Source organism: Podarcis filfolensis (genome assembly GCF_964270895.1).
Source record: "Podarcis filfolensis genome assembly, chromosome: 17".
Taxonomy (NCBI): Eukaryota; Metazoa; Chordata; class Lepidosauria; order Squamata; family Lacertidae; genus Podarcis; species Podarcis filfolensis.
In genome coordinates this window covers 30,323,217-30,342,862 of record NC_139621.1, presented here as the reverse complement: position 1 = coordinate 30,342,862, position 19,646 = coordinate 30,323,217, and the positions used below count along the sequence as shown (strand labels likewise).

At 42.8% G+C, this 19,646-nt stretch overlaps 1 protein-coding gene across 1 annotated transcript; it reads right to left on the bottom strand.

The window, feature by feature from the left end:
* Positions 1 to 4,881: 4,881 nt before the first annotated feature.
* Positions 4,882 to 18,613, bottom strand: FNTA (farnesyltransferase, CAAX box, subunit alpha). Its single transcript, XM_083593807.1, has 9 exons — positions 18,299 to 18,613; positions 17,085 to 17,170; positions 15,270 to 15,384; positions 14,541 to 14,645; positions 12,493 to 12,619; positions 11,658 to 11,806; positions 11,103 to 11,165; positions 7,909 to 8,080; positions 4,882 to 5,624 (listed from the first exon to the last, which is right to left on the bottom strand). The coding sequence occupies exons 1-9, from the start codon at positions 18,430 to 18,432 to the stop codon at positions 5,493 to 5,495; spliced, it is 1,083 nt and encodes a 360-aa protein (XP_083449933.1). The 5' UTR covers positions 18,433 to 18,613; the 3' UTR covers positions 4,882 to 5,492.
* Positions 18,614 to 19,646: the final 1,033 nt, after the last annotated feature.

The window sequence follows — 19,646 nt, the reverse complement described above, 5'->3', positions numbered from 1 at the left end:
GAATCAGAGAATGGTTGGAAGGGGACCCTGAGGGTCATCTAGTTCAACCCCCCTGCAATGTAGGGATGGCAGCTAAATTAGGCATGATGGGTGGCCATCTAACTTCTGCTTAAAAACCTCCAAGGAAAGAGTCTTTCCACCTCTTTTAGGAGTCTGTTCGCTATTGAACAGCTCTTCCTGTCAGAAAGCTCTTGCTGGTAGGAATCTCTTTTTTCTGGTAGCTTGAATCCATTGGTTCATGTCCTAGCCTCCAGAGCACGAGAAAAAAAGCATGCACCATCTTCCATGTGACAAGTCCTTGAGATATTTGAAAATTGCTATCAAATCTCCTCTCAGTCCTCTTATCCAGGCTAAACATACCAAACTCCCTCAACCTTTCCTCAGTAAGGCTTGGTTTCCAGACCCTTGATCATCTTGGTCACCCTCATCTGCACAAGGTCCATCTTGTCAATATCCTTATTAAATTGTGGTGTCCAGAACTGGGCAAAGTAATCCTAGTCTGGTCTGACCAAGGAAGAATAGATTATTGCTATGACTTCCTTTGATCTGGACTCTATACTTCTTGATAATGCAGCCTAAAACAGCATTAGCTTGTTTTGCTGCTGCATCACACTGTGGATTCATGCAAAGCTTGTGGTCTACTAAGATCCCTAGATCCTTTTCACATATGTACTACTGGCAATCCAGGTGTCTCTCATCTTATATTTGTGCAGTTGGTTCTTCCTGCCTAAGTGCAGAACCTCTCCAATCTGTTAAGGTCACATTGAATCCCAATTCTGTCTTCTGTGATATTGGCTACTCCTTCCTGTTTGCTAATTTCCCCTCTCACACTGTTACTCTTGATCAGTTTTCTGCCCTGGCTGTGGGTAGTTGTGTGGGTTTTTTAAATCAAAGAGCACCCCTCCCACCCAAAAAAACCCATATATATTTATGTCTCGAAATCCACTAGAATTTCAAACTCAGAGTCGGAGACATATTTACACTTGCAAATCCTTCTCTTAATCCATTTTCTTGTTTACAGGTAAAAGTAGTGTAGTGGGTCCTCACATATATATTCACACTGTGGAAGAGTGAAGCAGCTAGAGGGTTGGACTAGGACCTGGGAGACAAGGGTTCAAGCTGGCATAAAGCTCTGTAGATGATCTTGGGACAGTCATAGGCTCAACCTAACCTACCTCACAGGTTCGTTATGAGGATAAAATGGGGCAGAGGAGAAGTCTGTATGCCACCGTGCATTCTTTGGGGGACAGATGGAATATAAATGTAATATTAAATAAAATAAACACTTTTGGTATGATCTCAAAGTGTCTGTAACAGCATGTGTGATTTTGAGCCTTTATTCCATAGAGGGATCATAGCAGTTAAATTATTCAAGCATTTCACTTCAACTAATTTATGTAGATTCCAACTTGCTGGCTCACCCTGTTCATCACCCTCATCTTCTTTTGTTCATAATTTTATCAGCTCCTCTAACACTTCATTAGTCAATGTTACTCTTTGTCCCTCAATTAATTCTTCAATTTCTTCCTCAAGGGTATCAGTGAAGCCATCACCGATCCCTTGCCTGGCCATCTGAACAATTCCACTTCATTGTCAATAGTAGGGAAATCCTTAAAATCATTCACACGTTCTTTCCTTAAGTTTCGCCAACATGCATTGACTGATTCGGGCTTGATTGCATCCATAGCCTGCTTAATATATGTGATGCAATTGGTAATGTTAAAGGCCTTCCAACACTCAATCGCATTAAGACTGGGATCAGCACCCCTAGCATTATGGACCCATGAGGATGTAAGCCTATGTAAGTTGCCTTGAAACAGCAAATAAAACCTTGCTCATCAGGTTGGATGATGGAGGTGATATGGGGGGGGGGGGAGAGAGAAAGACAACTTCAACATTACTACACGATACCTCAGTTTAAGAACAGTCCTGTTTACGAACGATTCGGTTTACGAACTCTGCAAAACTGGAAGTAGTGTCCCGGTTTGCGAACTTTACCTCGGTCTAAGAACGGAATCCGAACTGTAAGGACCCTGGTGGCAGGAGGTCTCATTAGGGAAAGCATGCCTCAGTTTAAGAACAGTTTTGGTTTAAGAACAGACTTCCGGAACGGATTAAGTTCATAAACTGAGGTACCACTGTATGTGCACAGTGCAGTGACCAGGAGCATTGTCTACAAACAGCAACACTTGGTCAAGTTCTTTCTCCGCAAGGTACCACTTAATCTCCAGGACAAAGTAGTTGTGGAACCAACGCAGATCGACATGCCATCCCTCAGTAAGTCCAGCACAACAAGTTTTTCCTCCAGCTTTGAAACATTGCTGGCTCTTCAGCTGCACACCAATACAGATAGGTGACTTACGTTTTGGGGTAATGTTGCACTGTTCTTTAATCACTAACCATGCTCAGTGAGGGGACCACACTTACTCTGAGGCTGTTTGATGAGTGGAAGGGCAAGTGGGATTTCCTGTGCTTTTTTTCCTGATGGCTCACCCCTTTTTTTCTGGCTGAGCATGCATGGTTGAATTTGCATGAGGTGAACACGTGTAATATGTGGTTGTGTTGCATTATCGTTTGTGACCATTTGCAACAAATTGGGACCTCAGAAAATGTATTGGAAGTCCAAGTAAATCCAGAAGAACAGGATTCGCACCATTTATTAATTTTGTTCTGGTCCAAATCTGACCAACTGCAAGATGCTGACTTCTCAAACAACTGCCAATATAGCAGCAAAAAAGCTGTGGAGAAGCCTGTGGCAGAATTTTCTGTCAGGCCATTTTATGGGATGGGTTTTGAAGTGTCGGCCCCCTCACTCAATTCTCAAAATGGTCCTCCATAATAACAGCTTTGTGACAAAAGGCAAGTTTAATCAAAGTAGTATGTTGAATTTCTTCAATTGCCAGTGTACTTTTGTGGGGGGAATTGAAATAATTACAATGGTGCAAACTTTGCTGTGCTGTTGCTGCTATATTATTTGAAAGATCAACACTACAAAGGGAGAAGGATAAGATATAGCTAGCTATGGTATAAAGCCAAAACCAGGATATGAGAATATCAATCCTACATAAACAAAGATTTCATGTAAGATTAATATGGGGGGTAGGCAACAATGATACAGTACTTCTGTTTTAATAGCGCACATCAACCGCTGAAAATAAATAGGTAGTTGTTTTTTTTAAAAAAAAACAAGCTTATATATTGACGCATGACCGGAGGCATATTTAGGCTCCCTTGGGCGCTTGGCAAGGAGATGTTAGCCACCCAACGAGGCAAAGCAGTTCACGGAGTGCTTGGATGGGCGGGCGGGTTCCTAGGCACTCCAAACCAGAGTAAGAGGCACCATTTTTGCAACCCCCTGGGCCTGCACCTTTGGTAGGGGCCAACCTAACCAATCCCTAGGTATACCTTTGCACACGAGGGCACCCACCACCTTCCATTCCCCCCATCCTACTTGGAGGCTGCTGGTGTCACTGTGTGTCTGTGACTGCCCATGTCACGAACGTCTTGGCAGGCCCTTCAAGGGCTGAGGCACAAGGTATATTTTGATTTATTTATAAATAATTCCAATAGGCTAAATTTCCATATTTTTAGCGCCATGCATTGATTCTCATTGTCCCTGATTACCCCAAACTTTTCATCAACCCCACTCATTTTTCTTCACACCTCTGAAGACCTATTGCCCATTTCCCGTATCCTTTCCAACGCCTATCTCTTTTTCTAGTGGGGTAGCTGTGTGTTAGTGTCTTGCAATAAAAACCAGAGAAAGACTTACAGTGTCTTAGAGCTAACAAATTTATTATAGTAGTGCATAAACTTTTGTGGACTACTGTATTATGCATACTATATGCATGCACACAAACGCTCATACCAATAGCAAACTTAGTTGGTCTCTAAGGTGCTACTAGAAGGAATTTTTTTATTTTGTTTCAGCCACAATAAGAGTTAGTCATTAAGATGCCACAGTACTTCTTGTTGTTCCTTTCTTGCATTTCACTGCCTACTCTTTCCCTCCAGTGATTTTTCTACCCAGTTTCCCCTAACCAAATTGTGACACTCTTCTCTCAGGACATTTTTTGATCTGGTCCTCTTGGAAGCAAAAAAAAAAAAGTGGCCATCTTTGCTAGTGGCAGCCTGGCCTCAAAGAATATAGGAAAGTGGACAGCCATTTTTACGAAGGGCAGCTTTATGGCTCCATTGCCATGGCCCTTTGGGAAGACAAAATATATGAGTACTGTATTAGATGCTAAAGTACTCTCAAATTCCACATGCTGGAGTGAAACATTCTTATGCCCCATGGTTTCATTAACTTAAGTGGTAAGATGCTTCCGTTAGGATGTTTGGAAGGTAGATTACACAGAAATATCCAGCTCTAGGATATTAAGATTAAATGGAGGGGAAGCCCCATGCACACTCAATATAGTCCCAGCGAAAGAAAATGTTGATTTTGTCCCAGAAAGAGAATCACGGTTTGCAAACTCATATTGGGTTTGAGGTGGAATAATCCAGAATTGTTCTTGGTTTAGCTTCTGTGATCCTCAGATGAACAGTGGCATATAAATAACCCGTTCGGCTTCCGAAATGTTAGACAACCGAGGAGCAGCTTCCGATTGGTTGCTAGAGCTAGAACGTTCAAAGGTTTTCAGCGTTTGGGAGCTGAAACGTTCGAAAATGGAGCCATTCAGGAGCTGAGGTTTGACTGTACTGTACTATATAGAGTGGGTTTGTTGCAAGGCTGGCTGCCAAGGTGGCAAGATCAGGCATTTTCCCTGCACTGCAAAACTAGCAGTGAGTTCACAACAGCATCGCCATTCCCACTTTGTATGGGACACCATTTCTTTCTTTCTTTTTAAAGAAAATCCAAATCTCAAAACACACATCAAGTCCTTGTACAAGTTCTATATCTTTTAATACAAATTATTGATGGCATTAGTTGGATACAATGAAAACACACGTCAGTGTTGCATAGCTGCTCAGATATACAACTTCATTCCTTCAAGTAACTGAAATTAAGTTACTCCATAAATCCACTGTAAACGAGGACTCTGCAATCCAACTCAAATACTTTCAGAATCTTACATGCACTTGCTTTATGAAAACAGGGGCCACTCTGCGGAGGCCAAGACTGGGAACCAATTTAGGGCATTAAAATCACTAGTACAGCATTATTCACATAAAATGAAGAAAACAATTCCTTTATTTGGTACAATTCAAGTAATTGCTAAGTGTTTTTTTAAATGCACAGTGCTTTGGACCACCCCCACAGTTAACCTGTACAGCAGCAGTAACCAGGGGTCAGTATGTTATCGAGAGTGCCTTACACTCCTGGTGAGATTAGAAGCAATACCTCTGTAGTAATGTAGAGTTGCAACATATTTTGGGAAGGGGTGGAGAACATCACTCTGTTTAATTGCCTGCCTAGCTATCTCCACTCTTAAAGTTCTTGTAGTTCACCCAGAGCCGAATGTCATATTCTTTCCTGCTTTAACATGGAGTTACTGCGGATCATCGTAAGTTGGCACATTCTGCTCCTCACTTGGGCTGTGTTTGCTCTTAAGGGACCGTCCAATGTATCTCCAGTACTCCTTCCGGATTATGTCTTTTTCTTTAGCCAGGATTTCACATAGCTACAGAAAGGAGAATTACAAGTTTGGACAGTTTGCATGGTTTACACCCGCCATTTTGTTTATTATATAGCACCCCAAACGCTCATGGCCATATTTTGCCAATATAAGCAGAAAGGCAGTTCCCTGCTCTGGAAACCTGCAACAGACCAGAAGACAACACTGGATAGTGGAACTGGAAGAACTCTGCTGGGTCAAGCAGGTGTATGGATCTGAAGCTACATTCTGCCAAGTCAAACTATGGGTTTAATCTTGCCCAGCGTGCCACAACATGGTAACCCTCCAGATGTTTTGGACTCCAACTCCCATCAGCCCCTGCCAGAACTATTTTATATTTTTCAGCAGTGGAATCCTAACCTAACCAAGATTTATCAAGACTAATTCTACAGGGATTGTTTTTAAGCCAATGATTTTATTTATAAAAGTTTCTATAATATTTTTTGACCCAAAAAGGATGGAATCCTCTGCTGTTGTTTTCCTGGGGAATACTCATCAGTGCCCTTAGAAAGCCTGATGTAGTAGTTATGTGTGGTATTCACCAGTGATATTTATCTTGAAATATTGAAGAGAGACAAGTAATGGAATTCACTATCGATTCTCCAGTAGTAAATACCCAACAATCTTCCAATTTCCAACCCACTCCATGCTAACTGATTTAGAATTCTTTTCCAGCAGAAAGAAAGAAATCTTAAGGTACAGCAAAGAACAGAAATTTAGCCGAGGTGATGAAATGACAGTCAGCAGGGCAACACAAAGGAAACATATTTAGGGTATCTTTACACCTTAAAATATAACACCGACCAGGGTGCAAACTTACCCCCAACGAGAAAAACCAATTGTTTTATGGGGTAGATTGTAAGTGGGTATTTATTTTGCTCAGAAAAAAAAAATAGTTAACAGTAATTCATGTTCCTTTGGGAACATCACACACAGAGTACCAGTGGCAACGTCCTGAAATGGCAAATCAATTGTTATCTCCAAAAGAAAGGAGAAGGCTTAGTATATGCAGCAAGGTATTACATTTATATATACCCCATCCCATCTCTTGCAGAATGAAGCGGGTCAGTTCACTATTTTGTCACCTAATTATGAATACAACCTTTAGCATTTCCCCCCAAGGCCCATACACACCAACAATGAAGTGGAATGATGTACAACGGGAGTATTCATTCACATTACTGTATTCCCCTACCAGTTTCAGTTTTCCTAACCTCCTTCTGTTGCTTCCCTTTTCTCTATTTCTAAAGTGTAAGCACCACTGGGCAGGGACCTGCACTTTCACTGTTTATACAATATTGTAATAATAGTATAATAATTAAAAGGCATCTTTTGAAGTGCAAAGGAAGTTGGTAGAGGGCTTTATCAGCATGTAAAAAAAAGACTTTCCTTTTCTCAAAGCAAAATACTCTATCCAGATAATCTGGCAGCTCAGCCTGGCTTTTAAGATTTGGCAAAGCAAATGAAATACACAAAGTTCTCTCTCCTACATGGCAGGATAAAATACAAGCCTAATTCTCTTAATGGACACTAAAATACAGCTTTCCAACCCTTCCAGTCTAGTTTTTTTGTCAACTGAAGACTGCATTTCTCAATGTACCACAGGTTATAACCAAGCCTTTAAAAAAAAACTGCCACGGTTCTAACCAAAATAATAATAATAAATAGTGCTGAATCTAGACAGAAAGGCAAATCCTGTCCCTCATGTGTTGACTGATCGCAGATGGCTGAAAGCCTTTAACAATAAGTCAAAAGTTCTGAGCGCATATTTTAGGGATGAAATGAGAGTCAGCTGCTGTACAGAACAGCATATATGGAAAGAGGCAAAATGGTTACATAAAAACTGAAACCCCTTTAATTTTTACATTTCCTTTGTAGCTGGGATTAAATAGTTAGCAATCTGATAATCAGCATGCATGAAAGTAATAGTCACAGTAGTTATACAGCATATTAATACTGCATCTTAAACAAGTATTTTCCTCAGAATTATAACTTCCAGACTGCAGTGCATGGCAGAGAAGTGGTCTGTGGCATTTCTGTCCAATTTTCAATTCTGCAAAAATGGATAACATTCTGCAATTATGTCAATTTAAAAATCACTATCCTTTCACTAAATTTGTCTGCGGTACCAAAAGTTGGTGCTACCACATTCAAACTGACAGATTATTTATCCACAGGTGAGATTAAATTCTACAGAAGACTGGAGAAAAGATTGAGTTCCCCATCTGCTTATTGCAACTAGTCTATTGAAAGGGTAACACAGAGGGCTGAACAACTTTTAAAAACTAACCTCTAATGCTTTGCTGAGAGTTTCTTCCTTGTTTTCACACTCATTTTCCAGCATATCTTCATATATGTCCACCAAAAAGGCAATCAGGTAGGGGGAACTATGACTTGGCTGCAATTCCAGTAGCTGTCCTAAGAGGTTTGGATGTTTCGAAAGGCCACGATCCTGCAGGATCCTGAAATAAAATGCAGCTGTGAACGCCACACTTCATTTGCATGCGGTCACCACACGATTTGCTGTATATTTACCAATCTGACGCTTCCTACAGAACGTGGAAATCTCCTATGGCCTATATAAAATGATAAGCAAGCAAGCAACTACAAATAGTGTCAGGTATCATTAACCTACAACCCATCTCAACCAGTATCATGAATCAGTGCCAGGTATTAAGAGGGACGCGGATGGCGCTGTGGGTTAAACCACAGAGCCTAGGACTTGCCGATCAGAAGGTCGGCGGTTCGAATCCCCGCGATGGGGTGAGCTCCTGTTGCTCGGTCCCTGCTCCTGCCAACCTAGTAGTTCGAAAGCACGTCAAAGTGCAAGTAGATAAATAGGTACCGCTCCAGCGGGAAGGTAAATGGCGTTTCCGTGTGCTGCTCTGGTTCGCCAGAAGCAGCTTAGTCATGCTGGCCACATGACCCAGAAGCTGTACGCCGGCTCCCTCGGCCAATAAAGCGAGATGAGAGTCGGCCATGACTGGACCTAATGGTCAGGGGTCCCTTTACCTTTATTCAGAGGACAAGCGGCAAGATCCCCCTGCCCCTGAAATATGGCAATGAGCTAAGTGCAAGAGGGAACGTGCACAGCTGATAAAGTCCTGGAAAATGAAACAAGGCCCTGGAAAGCACCTCAACAGACCAAGCAGGATTTGGCAATTTGCTCAGCACTAAAGTCTACACTATGGCTGGAGAACCTGTGGCTCCACAGACATTGTTGGACCCTACCTTCCATCATCTCAGACCACAGGTTATACTGGCTGGGGTTGGGAGACCTGGAATCCAACAACATCTGGAACTCCATGGCGTGTGCAATCCGACTGGCCTTCTCCCAGATGTCATCTGGGCACCAGGTACAACTTTAATTCAACAAGGCAGGAGAACCTGCTCAGTTGATGCTGACACAAAACCCCACACGTACACTATGTAACAGAATATAAGTTTCGCCACCCCGCCCCTCCTCTCCTCCCTCTCTTCTTCCCCAACCTTAGACTGTACACAACGCTAATGTCTCAAAACTGATCTGCAGAAAACACTTTACAACCTGAAAAAAGAGACATTGCACGTACTTTTGTAAACCAAGAAAATATTTAATAAAAATTATTTTTTAAAGAAACAAACAACAACCAAGGCTATAGGCTCTTTCAGAACTGTGGTTCCTGGTCTCGTTCTATTTTTTGTAGCCTTAAAAAAAGAAGAAGATTATGCTGACTGCAAACCACTTTGCTCTATGCAATAAAATGGCTTACACCAATATAAATATGTTTATGTAAGCCATTTACATTATATAAGACACCCACCCACCATGTACAGAATATGCAACAACAACAGTTCTTCACAACTTCTATCCCTGAATGCTAGGGGCAGCTCGAAAAATTACATGATTTTAATTTTTTTAAAAAAAACACAACAACCCTGAAGACAACCACATCCTCACCAGTATGTGCTTCCTCTACAATGTGACATTTTCATTTCTGATCTTAAACGCAAAGCCTCCAGAGCTGGGTAGTGGCAGTCTTTCTCTGGTACCCGAAGCTGATCAATATCACTCTGCACATGCAACAGCACCTGAAGCACTTGGAGAACTTCCACCCCTCTAGCAAACCTGCATGGAGGACACAGCCCTTCTGCAAGCCATTTTGTGTCTGCACTCCACGCTGCTTTGCAACTCAGTCATCCTCTACTTGTGTTAAGGTTTGCTACCCCTGCCAAAACCGGGAGCAGAAAATCATTTGGAATAACTCCTTCTTACAGCCTCTGGAATTACAAAATATCTGGAATTACAAAATATCCAGGGCTCCACGTACACTGTGCTAAAAATATGGAAGTTATGCAGTCAAAAACAAATGGAAAAAAAGCATAGGTTCTGCATCTTATAACAATTAGGCAAACTGAATAGATTTACGTTTTCGTCTTCTTTTGCACAATTTCCTTCTGGTTTTGCTAGTCATGGGGGCAAAACAAATGCACTTAGAGCTTACCAACCGTAGGAAATTGTATTCCACAACCGCATTGGCTGCAATAGGCACCGCCCACATACATTCACAAATACCTCTGCGGTGAAAGGCAGGAAACTTGTTTTAAAAATGAAAGCAAAATTTTTCAGGAAGCTGAACCCTGGGCCTGCTATTAGTGCAGCAAGCCAGTGTGGCATAATGGTTAGAGCATGGGTAGGCAAACTAAGGCCCAAAGGCTGGATCCGGCCCAATCGCCTTCTAAATCTGGCCCATCAGCGTGTTTTTACATGAGTAGAATGTGTCCTTTTATTTAAAAATGCATCTCTGGGTTATTTGTGGGGCATATAATTTGTTCATATATAGTCCGCCGTCCGCCCCCAAGGTCTGAGGGACAGTGGACCGGCCCTGTGCTGAAAAGGTTTGCTAACCCCTGGGTTAGAGTGTTGGACTCACTGGGTGACCTTGGGCCAGTCACCATCTCTTAGCCTAACATACCTCACAAGATTGTTGTGAGGATGAAATGGGGAAGAGGAGAACCATGAACACCACGTTGAGATCCTTGGAAGATAAAGGTGGTAAAAAGGTAAAGGGAGCCCTGACCATTAGGTCCAGTCGTGACCGACTCTGGGGTTGCAGCGCTCATCTCGCTTTATTGGCCGAGGGAGCCGGCGTACAGCTTCCGGGTCATGTGGCCAGCATGACTCAGCCGCTTCTGGCGAACCAGAGCAGCGCACGGAAACGCCGTTTACCTTCCCACTGGAGCGGTACCTATTTATCTACTTGCACTTTGACTTGCTTTTGAACTGCTAGGTTGGCAGGAGCAGGGACCGAGCAACAGGAGCTCACCCCGTCGCGGGGATTCGAACCGCCAACCTTCTGATCGGCAATTCCTAGGCTCTGTGTTTTAACCCATAGTGCCACCCACATCCTTTAAAGGTGGTATATAAATGTAATAAATAAAATAACAAACACTAGCATATTCTGCACTTCAGAATAGCCAAAGCCGCTAACAAATTTATCTCACCCTTTCAAATAGTTCCAAGCACTTTCATTATGGGGCACCATCTTGATCATTTCTAGGGTAAACCTGAAAAAGAAAAGCAGAGTATTTGATAAAGAAGTGTGGAAATATGTCTTTCAACTAAAAATGTCTTCTCTCCCATAAACAAATTTCCTACCAAGGAAAAGATGTTCTACAGATTCTTTTTTTAAAAAGAAAAAAAATAGTGGGGAATATCTCAAGATAATACTATAGAAAGATTTATTCCCAAGGCAAAAATAATCCAAGGGCATGAGTTTTGATGTCCTTAGCTCATCTTTCACCAAGTTGATGCCTTCCAAAGTTTGAGGACTACAACTCTCAAACTCTGCTGTGCTGGTTGGAGCTGATGGGAGTTGTAGTCCCAAACATCAGGAGGCATCAGGTTGGCAGAGGCTACCTTATCTAATGGTAAAACCCAATATACTAAAACAAAAGAAAAACCATGCAAGGATATATAAGCAAGCATCTCTGATGTATCCTTCTGCCTGTGACAAGTGTAAATGGCCTCAAATGAAGTTGAGTATTAATTTTACTTACTGGACTTCTCTCTCTAAAACAGCAGGATCGTTATAACCAGTTGTGTTTGAAATGACAAAGTATCTTTGGTTCCAGACAGAATTGTTTCTGACATCATCTTTCAGGAGCTGTTCCACATACTCTAGTTCATCATCCCACAGTTTAAATTCCTAAAAGCACAACAATAAAGGAGAAATGCTAGAAGGAGGAAGTACATTTGAGAAATAGCCTCATTTCCACAGCCGCAACTGAAGCAATTCTAGATTTTAAGAGTTAGTCAGCAAAAAAATTCAGGATGAACAGAACAATGTCTGGACAACAAGACAGCTTTTAGCAAGCCAAGATGCCCATGAGAAAAGCAAAAATACAGACATGGTATAGCATCTTGAATACCATACACAGGAGAATGTCATGAGAGTCATGTCGTGAGAATACCATTAGTCATGAGATTAATTACTTATAATCACAGTTGGAAGGGACCCCAAGGGTTATCTAGTCCAACCCCCTGCAATGCAACCTTGATTAATCATTTCAAAGCAGTAATAACCTGTATACATAAACAACAGTTCCCAACATTCTGTCACACTCTAGTATGACAAAGAAACTGAACCCAAATTTTGGGGCATCTTTTTGCTTCCTTAGCAGTTTGGTCAATGGTTGCCATTCATTCCCAGAGTTAGGAGGTTCGGAAATAAAAGTGACGCAAATGGGAACAACATTGCAGAGGGGGCAAAACCTGCCTTCTACCCACCATAGTGATCGGTGAAGGGATTCCACTCCCAGTGGCATTCCCCAGGGCTCCTTGCAATGTACAATATCAGTGGGCATTTTGCTACTAAGAGCAACATCAAAATACCTGAATGACCCACTGCCTGTGCTGCCATGCATGGTAGTTCTTGGCATCCTGGTTAAGAATGTCTGCTATAAATTCAAGTTCCTGGGATGGATCCTTCAGCCACTCCACCAACACTCGTCTGTGGTGCCTAAAACATAAAGAAATCCTTATTTAAACAAAACTAAAAAAAAAATGTGGGTGGCACTGTGGTCTAAACCACAGAGCCTAGGGCTTGCTGATCAGAAGGTCAGCGGTTCGAATCCCCGTGACGGGGTGAGCTCCTGTTGCTCAGTCCCTGCTCCTGCCAACCTAGAAGTTCGAAAACACATCAAAGTGCAAGTAGATAAATTACCTTCCGGCGGGAAGGTAAACAGTGCTTCCGTGCGCTGCTCTGGTTTGCCAGAAGCGGCTTAGTCATGCTGGCTACATGACCCGGAAGCTGTATGCCAGTTCCCTCGGCCAATAAAGTGAGATGAGCACCACAAGCCCAGAATTGTTCACAACTGGACCTAAGGTCAGGGGTCCCTTTACCATTTTTTTAAAAACCCAGCAACCCTTCAGTGCCTGTTTACTGTTTAGCCGTTTTTTATTGAAATGCAATCCTGCCAAGAGTGATGGATAATGGGCATTTGCACTCGAAAACAAAAACGTTCAATGGAACGGTAATTGAATGAGTGGCACATCGTCATATTTGGTTGTTTCTAAAGGCCGCAATGTTCTATCAACTCTCCCGCTGAAAGTGCAAGTTGCACCCACTGACGAGCATTGTGTTTTGAGTTTATACGAGGCAGAAAGAAAGCTGTCCTTGCAGCGATTAATCCACTTAGCTTATTCATATGTACAATTTCATCATTTGATGCCACAGCCAGCATGCAAGTGATGTACGTGTCTGAATTTGCCACGTCTTCTGTGCAAAGTATTAATAGCCATTAATCAGATGGGACACAGAGTCCCACCCACAGATGCAACACCCCAATGCATGCAGTCTTAGCATGTCATCTCAGGAAAACCAACAGACTCTTGCCCACAGCTTTCCTGCTAACAAAAGGATTTTCAGGCACTTTACAAGAGCCACATGACGCTGCCCTGCCTTGTCAAGTGCCGGAAGATGCTGCAGCTGCAACAGTGTAAGCTACCAGTTCTACTGCTGGACTAAAGCAGCCTCATTGGGCTTAGGCTGCCCTTCTGGGTTTCAGCTATTGTTGGACCCTTAGCAAATGAGGAAAAAGAAATGCAGGCTGTTGTGTCAAACTGAGCCTGGGGTGGGAAAGGAAACAGACCGAGAACACAGTCAAAAAGCATCTGCCAGCCTGCCATATTCAAACCAAGAACAAATAAAGAGGGACAAAGGTAGCCATGAAAACAGCCATCAGCCTAGTTATCTATGGCGAGCACAAACTGCACAAAGGTGATCAGACAGGGAAGTTTACAAAGGTAATGTTATTTGTTATGCTATGAAGAACTAGTAAGTAGGCTTTTGACCATTTTCATAGACTAGTAATTCTTGATGGACCTAGTAGCTTGGTTTATAAGGACATTTTGTTCACCTTCTCAAAGCATTTATGTGGACATCAAATTATTGTTGTTTTTCATTCAGAATGTTTATAAAGAATTTTGAATTTATATGACTGTGAGTTTGTGTTGCCCCCCCCCCCGAAATCTTTTTGGTTTGCTGCAACTGACTTTATAATATATTAACATACCTCATAATATATTAACATACACCACTGTAATTCTTCTCAAGTTATACACAGAAAATGGCCAATGAAATGTTGCTTTGGGTCCCGTCCCCCCCTTCTGTTGCTGTTTGTGCATGTTTGCAAACACTCCTACTTTCTTTTTTTTTTTCTATAAGCATTTACAATACTGGCATTTCTGCAAAACGTATTATGTATGTCGTGTCATCATATAAACAAAACCCTCCTCATCTTAAGCATTCTTGCCATCTACAATGGTCTCCATGTAAGGATTCTGCACTTGTAATTTAGAAAAGACAGCCAAGACCAAGCAAGTGGGCATTTCCTTTCAAGGGAAATAACTTTCCTTATCAGAAAGGAGCCAGACATTACCAGACTTGATAATTCTTTGGCTGATCTTCAATGATAGCTGTGATATAATTGAGTTCCTCGTGTAGATCTTTGTTCAGGGACTGCAGAAGAACCCTGCGGAAATGCCTGCAGAAGAAAAAACAATAATCAGACAAGAAAAATATTCTTCAGCAAAATGCGAGACCCAAAGAAGAATACTCAGGAGGACCTGCTCCTTCAGGTGGCCTTGGTGCAGCCATTCAGAGATTTTAAAGTGAACACCAGCACTTCTCATCGAGGCCAGCAATCATTGGCTGTTGAAGGACAGATATTGCATGGTTCTCCCCCAGCTTCTTCCAGTAGGGAGTCTAGCCATTACATGTTGGATCACCTGCAGTTTCTGGACATTTTTTTTTAAAGAAGACAGCCAAACTTAGAGCTCATGACAGTAATCCAACCTCAAGGTTACAATGCCATGCATTAATGGCAATCATGTCTCATGGTATACAAGTCTCACATGAGCAATAATTTTCTGCAAGGAAAAAGTCTACTCACTTATTTTGCAACAAGGTCTGGAGAGGTAGCATTTTAGCACAGTTTCACTGCTTAGTTAAAAATGCATTTTAATCAAGCTATTCAGATAAAAATTACCCAAATATTAGAGATTCCACACAAAAATAAAAGAAATTCAGACTCAACTTCTGGTTTTCTTCATGTATACTCAGCAATTCCCACCTAACAATAAATGACAGATTCATCATCACTACATACCACACAGTGTAGTTCGCAGCGTTAAGATCAATGGCATCCCCCGTTAAGTTGAAAGCTCTTTCGCTCCTTTCATCACATTGCAGAACAGCCCGGAAGTAATCATATACATCTTTAACTAGAGAGAGAGAGAGAGAGAGAGAAATCACTTTATGTCAAATCACTCTCTAGCCTTCCTTCTGGGTCAGAAGAAGCCAAAATACCCATCTAGTCCACAATCCTGTTCTCACAGTGGCCAACCAGATGTTTATGGGAATCCCTCAAGCTGGCTATGAACACAACAACAGTCTTCCCCAGCGACTGGTGTTCAGAGGCATACCAGGGCCATTGCTGGAGGCAGTACACCAGCCATCATGACCATCAATTGTCTTATCCTCCTCGAAGAACAAAGATCTTCTCATCTCTTCCCAAACTTCTACTGGCAAAACCATTCACATCCCTGATGGCTTATACCCTGGCCTCCCTAGACTGGCTCCCTATCCAGCATAAACGCCCTGTGGCCTTTAGAGCTCTCCACTGCTTTGCCCCACCCTCTCCCTGCCCTTATTACCTGCCCCGTCCTTGCCTGTGATCTTCCCTTCTCCAATTCTTGGCACCCTAAGCCATTTTCAGTATGATGCAACACCTGTAACAGTGCCAGTTCCGCAGTTCGAAGCAGCCAAGTGGGTCTATATGGGATAAGGCCATCTTGCAGGTAACCTGGTTCCAAGTTGTTAAGGGCTTTCTACAATAATAGTAACACTTTGAACTTGGCCTGCTAGCAAACCGGCAAGCAGCGCAGGTCTCCCAGCTCAGGTGTTATATGCTGACAGGGTCTTGCTCTGCTGCATTCTACAGTAACTGTGGCTTCCAGATCAAGAGCAAGGGATGTGCCACACAGGCCACACAGCTTTCTTCATCAACTCTGCCTGTTCACCCTTATGCCTGGAACTCTTTCTCAGAAAACCAACACAGTTTGAGTCTCTCTCTCTTTGGTCACCTCCCAACCTCTTCCTTTAAATCCTTCTTCAAAATGGCTTTAACCTTTAATTACCATTTTCAGCTGAAGTTAACTTGTTAAAGTTTGTCGTTAACTTTGCCTCCCCTCCTCCTGCTTTGTCACTCCCACTGTCGACACTTGGATTGAAGGTTCAGAGGAGAAAGAAACCTGTCCTCTCTTTCTCTCTCTATTTTTTTTTTTACTTATTGTGTTTTATTTACTTAACAAAACTTATATACTGCTTGATTGTAAGAAAACCTCTTAGCTTACAGAAATATTGTTTTAAACCCACCCCCACCCATTGAAGGTACAGTAATCTGGAAAATGCACCTAAAACGTAAATACCCTTTTGGTACGTTTGTGTATCAAACACAGAAGTACCTAATGCAGCTTGCTTTTTCTTGCTGAAACAGCAGCATTAACAAGCATTAAAGCTACTGATTTATCTGCATCTAGATGATCTACTAAAAACAATAACTCTGACAACTCTTTATTGATGGTATTTTGTTCTGAAGAAACCCAGGGCAATCAAGCATCAAATAAGGTTTAAATGTGTATCCCAGCTTCTCATATACATGAAGCTTTAATGATAGCTTTCTAATATGTGGGTGGGGTTGTAAACAATCTTCAGCTCCACCTAAGTGCTAGTAGCAAGTGAAGTTCTAATCTCACACCCTATTTCATGACCTGAATCATCCTAATTGACTTACTCTGTCGGTTCTACTTCTGAATTCCCATAAAGACAATAGTAATGAACAATGAATCACCTTTCTATGGCTACACTTCTAGTTAGGTGGGCATACCACTTTTATTTTTTAACTGAAGAACTTGAAACTTACACTTTTCACTATATATGATCTGGACTACTGGATTTGGCCCATCATCTTGAGGTACGGGCTCAACATCAGCCCACTCCTTCCTATCCCTGTAAAAAATAATAATAATCATAATTTGACAACCAAGAGGAAAGTATGAAATACTAGGGCATATATTGTTCAGAGCTACTGCCTAAAAACCAAGGTTGGTTCGCACATGCGGGCAGCACTCCATGATTCCTTTAGGCAATTTCCCCACTGCCCTGCACCCCAACCACAATTCCCCTATTTTCAACCACATATTTCATGACATTATAAAATTCAGAGTGTCTCTCCATCTATGCTAAGCACAGCGATCAGCCCCTCTCCAGTAATAAGGAGGCCCAGGAAAGTGGAGGATGCTATATCCAAACACACCTGGGCATCCTTCATTTTAAAAACCCAAGCCTTGCTTAGGTGAATCTGTTTCATTCATTTATCTGTACATTTACACCCAGACTTACTAAAACAACCAAACTCAAAATACAAAATACACACAAACCTAGCAATAAACCAAACAGCAGGTTTGGGGCTTTGGGCTTTCATAAAAAAGGCATCTAGTGATGTATGGAAGTGAGAGCTGGACCATAAGGAAGGCTGATCGCCGAAGAATTGATGCTTTTGAATTATGGTGCTGAAGGAGACGCTTGAGAGTCCCATGGACTGCAAGAAGATCAAACCTATCCATTCTGAAGGAAATCAGCCCTGAGTGCTCACTGGAAGGACAGATCGTCAAGCTGAGACACCAATACTTTGGCCACCTCATGAGAAGAGAAGACTCCCTGGAAAAGACCCTGATGTTGGGAAAGATGGAGGGCACAAGGAGAAGGGGACGACAGAGGATGAGATGGTTTGACAGTGTTCTCGAAGCTACAAACATGAGTTTGACTAAACTGCGGGAGGCAGTGGAAGACAGGAGTGCCTGGCGTGCTCTGGTCCATGGGGTCACGAAGAGTCGGACACGACTAAACAACAACAAAAGAGGCATCCCGAGGTTACAATCTTAAGCACGCTTACCTAGGGGTCGATGCCATTGGACTTCATGGGGCTTACTTATGAGTAGACATGCAAAGGACTGCGCTCCAAAACACTCTCTTTCTCTCCATATATAACTAAGTTTTGGAGCACAGTCCTTTGCACGTCTACTCATAAGTAAGACCCATGTATATATGTATATAAAACACGACATTCGTACATACCTGTACAGGACGTAGCCGTCGGCGTCTAGGGGCAGCCCGGAGTCCAGCTCGCTGTCCCCAGCGGCCTCGCCTTCCGCCTCCAGGTGAGGAGCGCAGGGCTCGGGGTCTAAGCCGCCTTCCCCGTCCGCCATCATCACCGCCGCCTCCCGCCCACCCCGGAAGAGAGGAAGCGGCGGAGGCTGCTCTATGAGGAACACGCGCCGCCCCGCAGCATAGAGGCGCAGCTGCTGGGCCTAGAGCGCCTCCACAACGAAAGAGCCGCGCCGGAAGGAACGGGAGAGATTCACAGCGCCCTTCTTTCTCTCTCCGCCAACGGGAACAAGGCTTTTGCCATAGAGATAGGAAAGCGGAAGTCGCCGCACCGGAAGTGCAGGAAGAACAAGATGCCCAAAGAGCTTTGCATTCCTTAGTTCCACTTCGGGTACTCAGTTGAACGCCTTCATTGCCATATGCAAGGCATCGTGGGGCTTTTCATCGTCTGTACCTTTAATATATATATATATACTGATAAATAGCATACTTAGATCCGTGGTTCCCGTTGTGGGGCACACGCCCCACAGGGGGGCAATTTGATTTTTTTAAGGGGGGCAATTTGAGGATGAGTTATTAACAGTTAATGGCCTTTTAGGCTTCCCCCACGTGAATAGGAATTCACTTTTTGAATAATAAGAATTACGGTATATGTCACGGTGGGGGGATCAAGGTTTTAGAGATGCTTAGGTGGGGCATGGCCAAAAAAGGTTGGGAACCACTGATTTAGATATACATTATACATATATATATATGTATATGTATATATGTATGTATACACACATACATACATGCATACATACACATATATACATGTCTGGCAAGGGAACAGGATCAGGATCACCCTCCTGAGAGTAAATAATTTTGTGGGTGGGAGATGAAGAGCATGATTATTTCAATGCACTGCAAATACCTGCTTTATTTACCCTTAAAAAAAACCCAACCCATTTCCCTCCCTCCCCCCCCAATGCGTGGAGTAATCGGAGGGCTGCTAAGTCAGAGCCTGTGAAGATGTTTTTAACTGTGTCTCTGGGTAGGAAAGGGTCGAATCCGTCTCTTTCTCTTGCTTATGGTTCCTCCTACAGGATGGAGGTGCTCAAGTGTCTATGTCATGGAGGGAAATGCGCAGCATTGCTAGTGGGGACCTGTGTAGATGACCAAATACTAGCTGACCAGAGGAGCAAGATCAGTGGGGTCTACTCCCAGATATATGCGTGTAGGATTGCAGCCTGATTCTTACAACCTGATCCCTAGGCACGTGTACTCAGGAGGAAGTCCCCAGTGAGTTCAGTGGGGCTTACTTTCAAGCATAGTGATA

What these genes read in the sequence shown, in the direction of transcription:
- FNTA (XM_083593807.1), bottom strand. Translation starts at nt 18,432, where the DNA reads ATGATGGCGGACGGGGAAGGCGGCTTAGACCCCGAGCCCTGCGCTCCT. An exon ending in CCAAAGAATTATCAAGTCTG is followed by an intron (nt 12,620 to 14,540) that starts GTAATGTCTGGC and finishes TTTATGTTTTAG; the next exon opens with GCACCACAGACGAGTGTTGG. An exon ending in GTTTTAGAGAGAGAAGTCCA is followed by an intron (nt 11,166 to 11,657) that starts GTAAGTAAAATT and finishes TTTCTTTTTCAG; the next exon opens with GTTTACCCTAGAAATGATCA.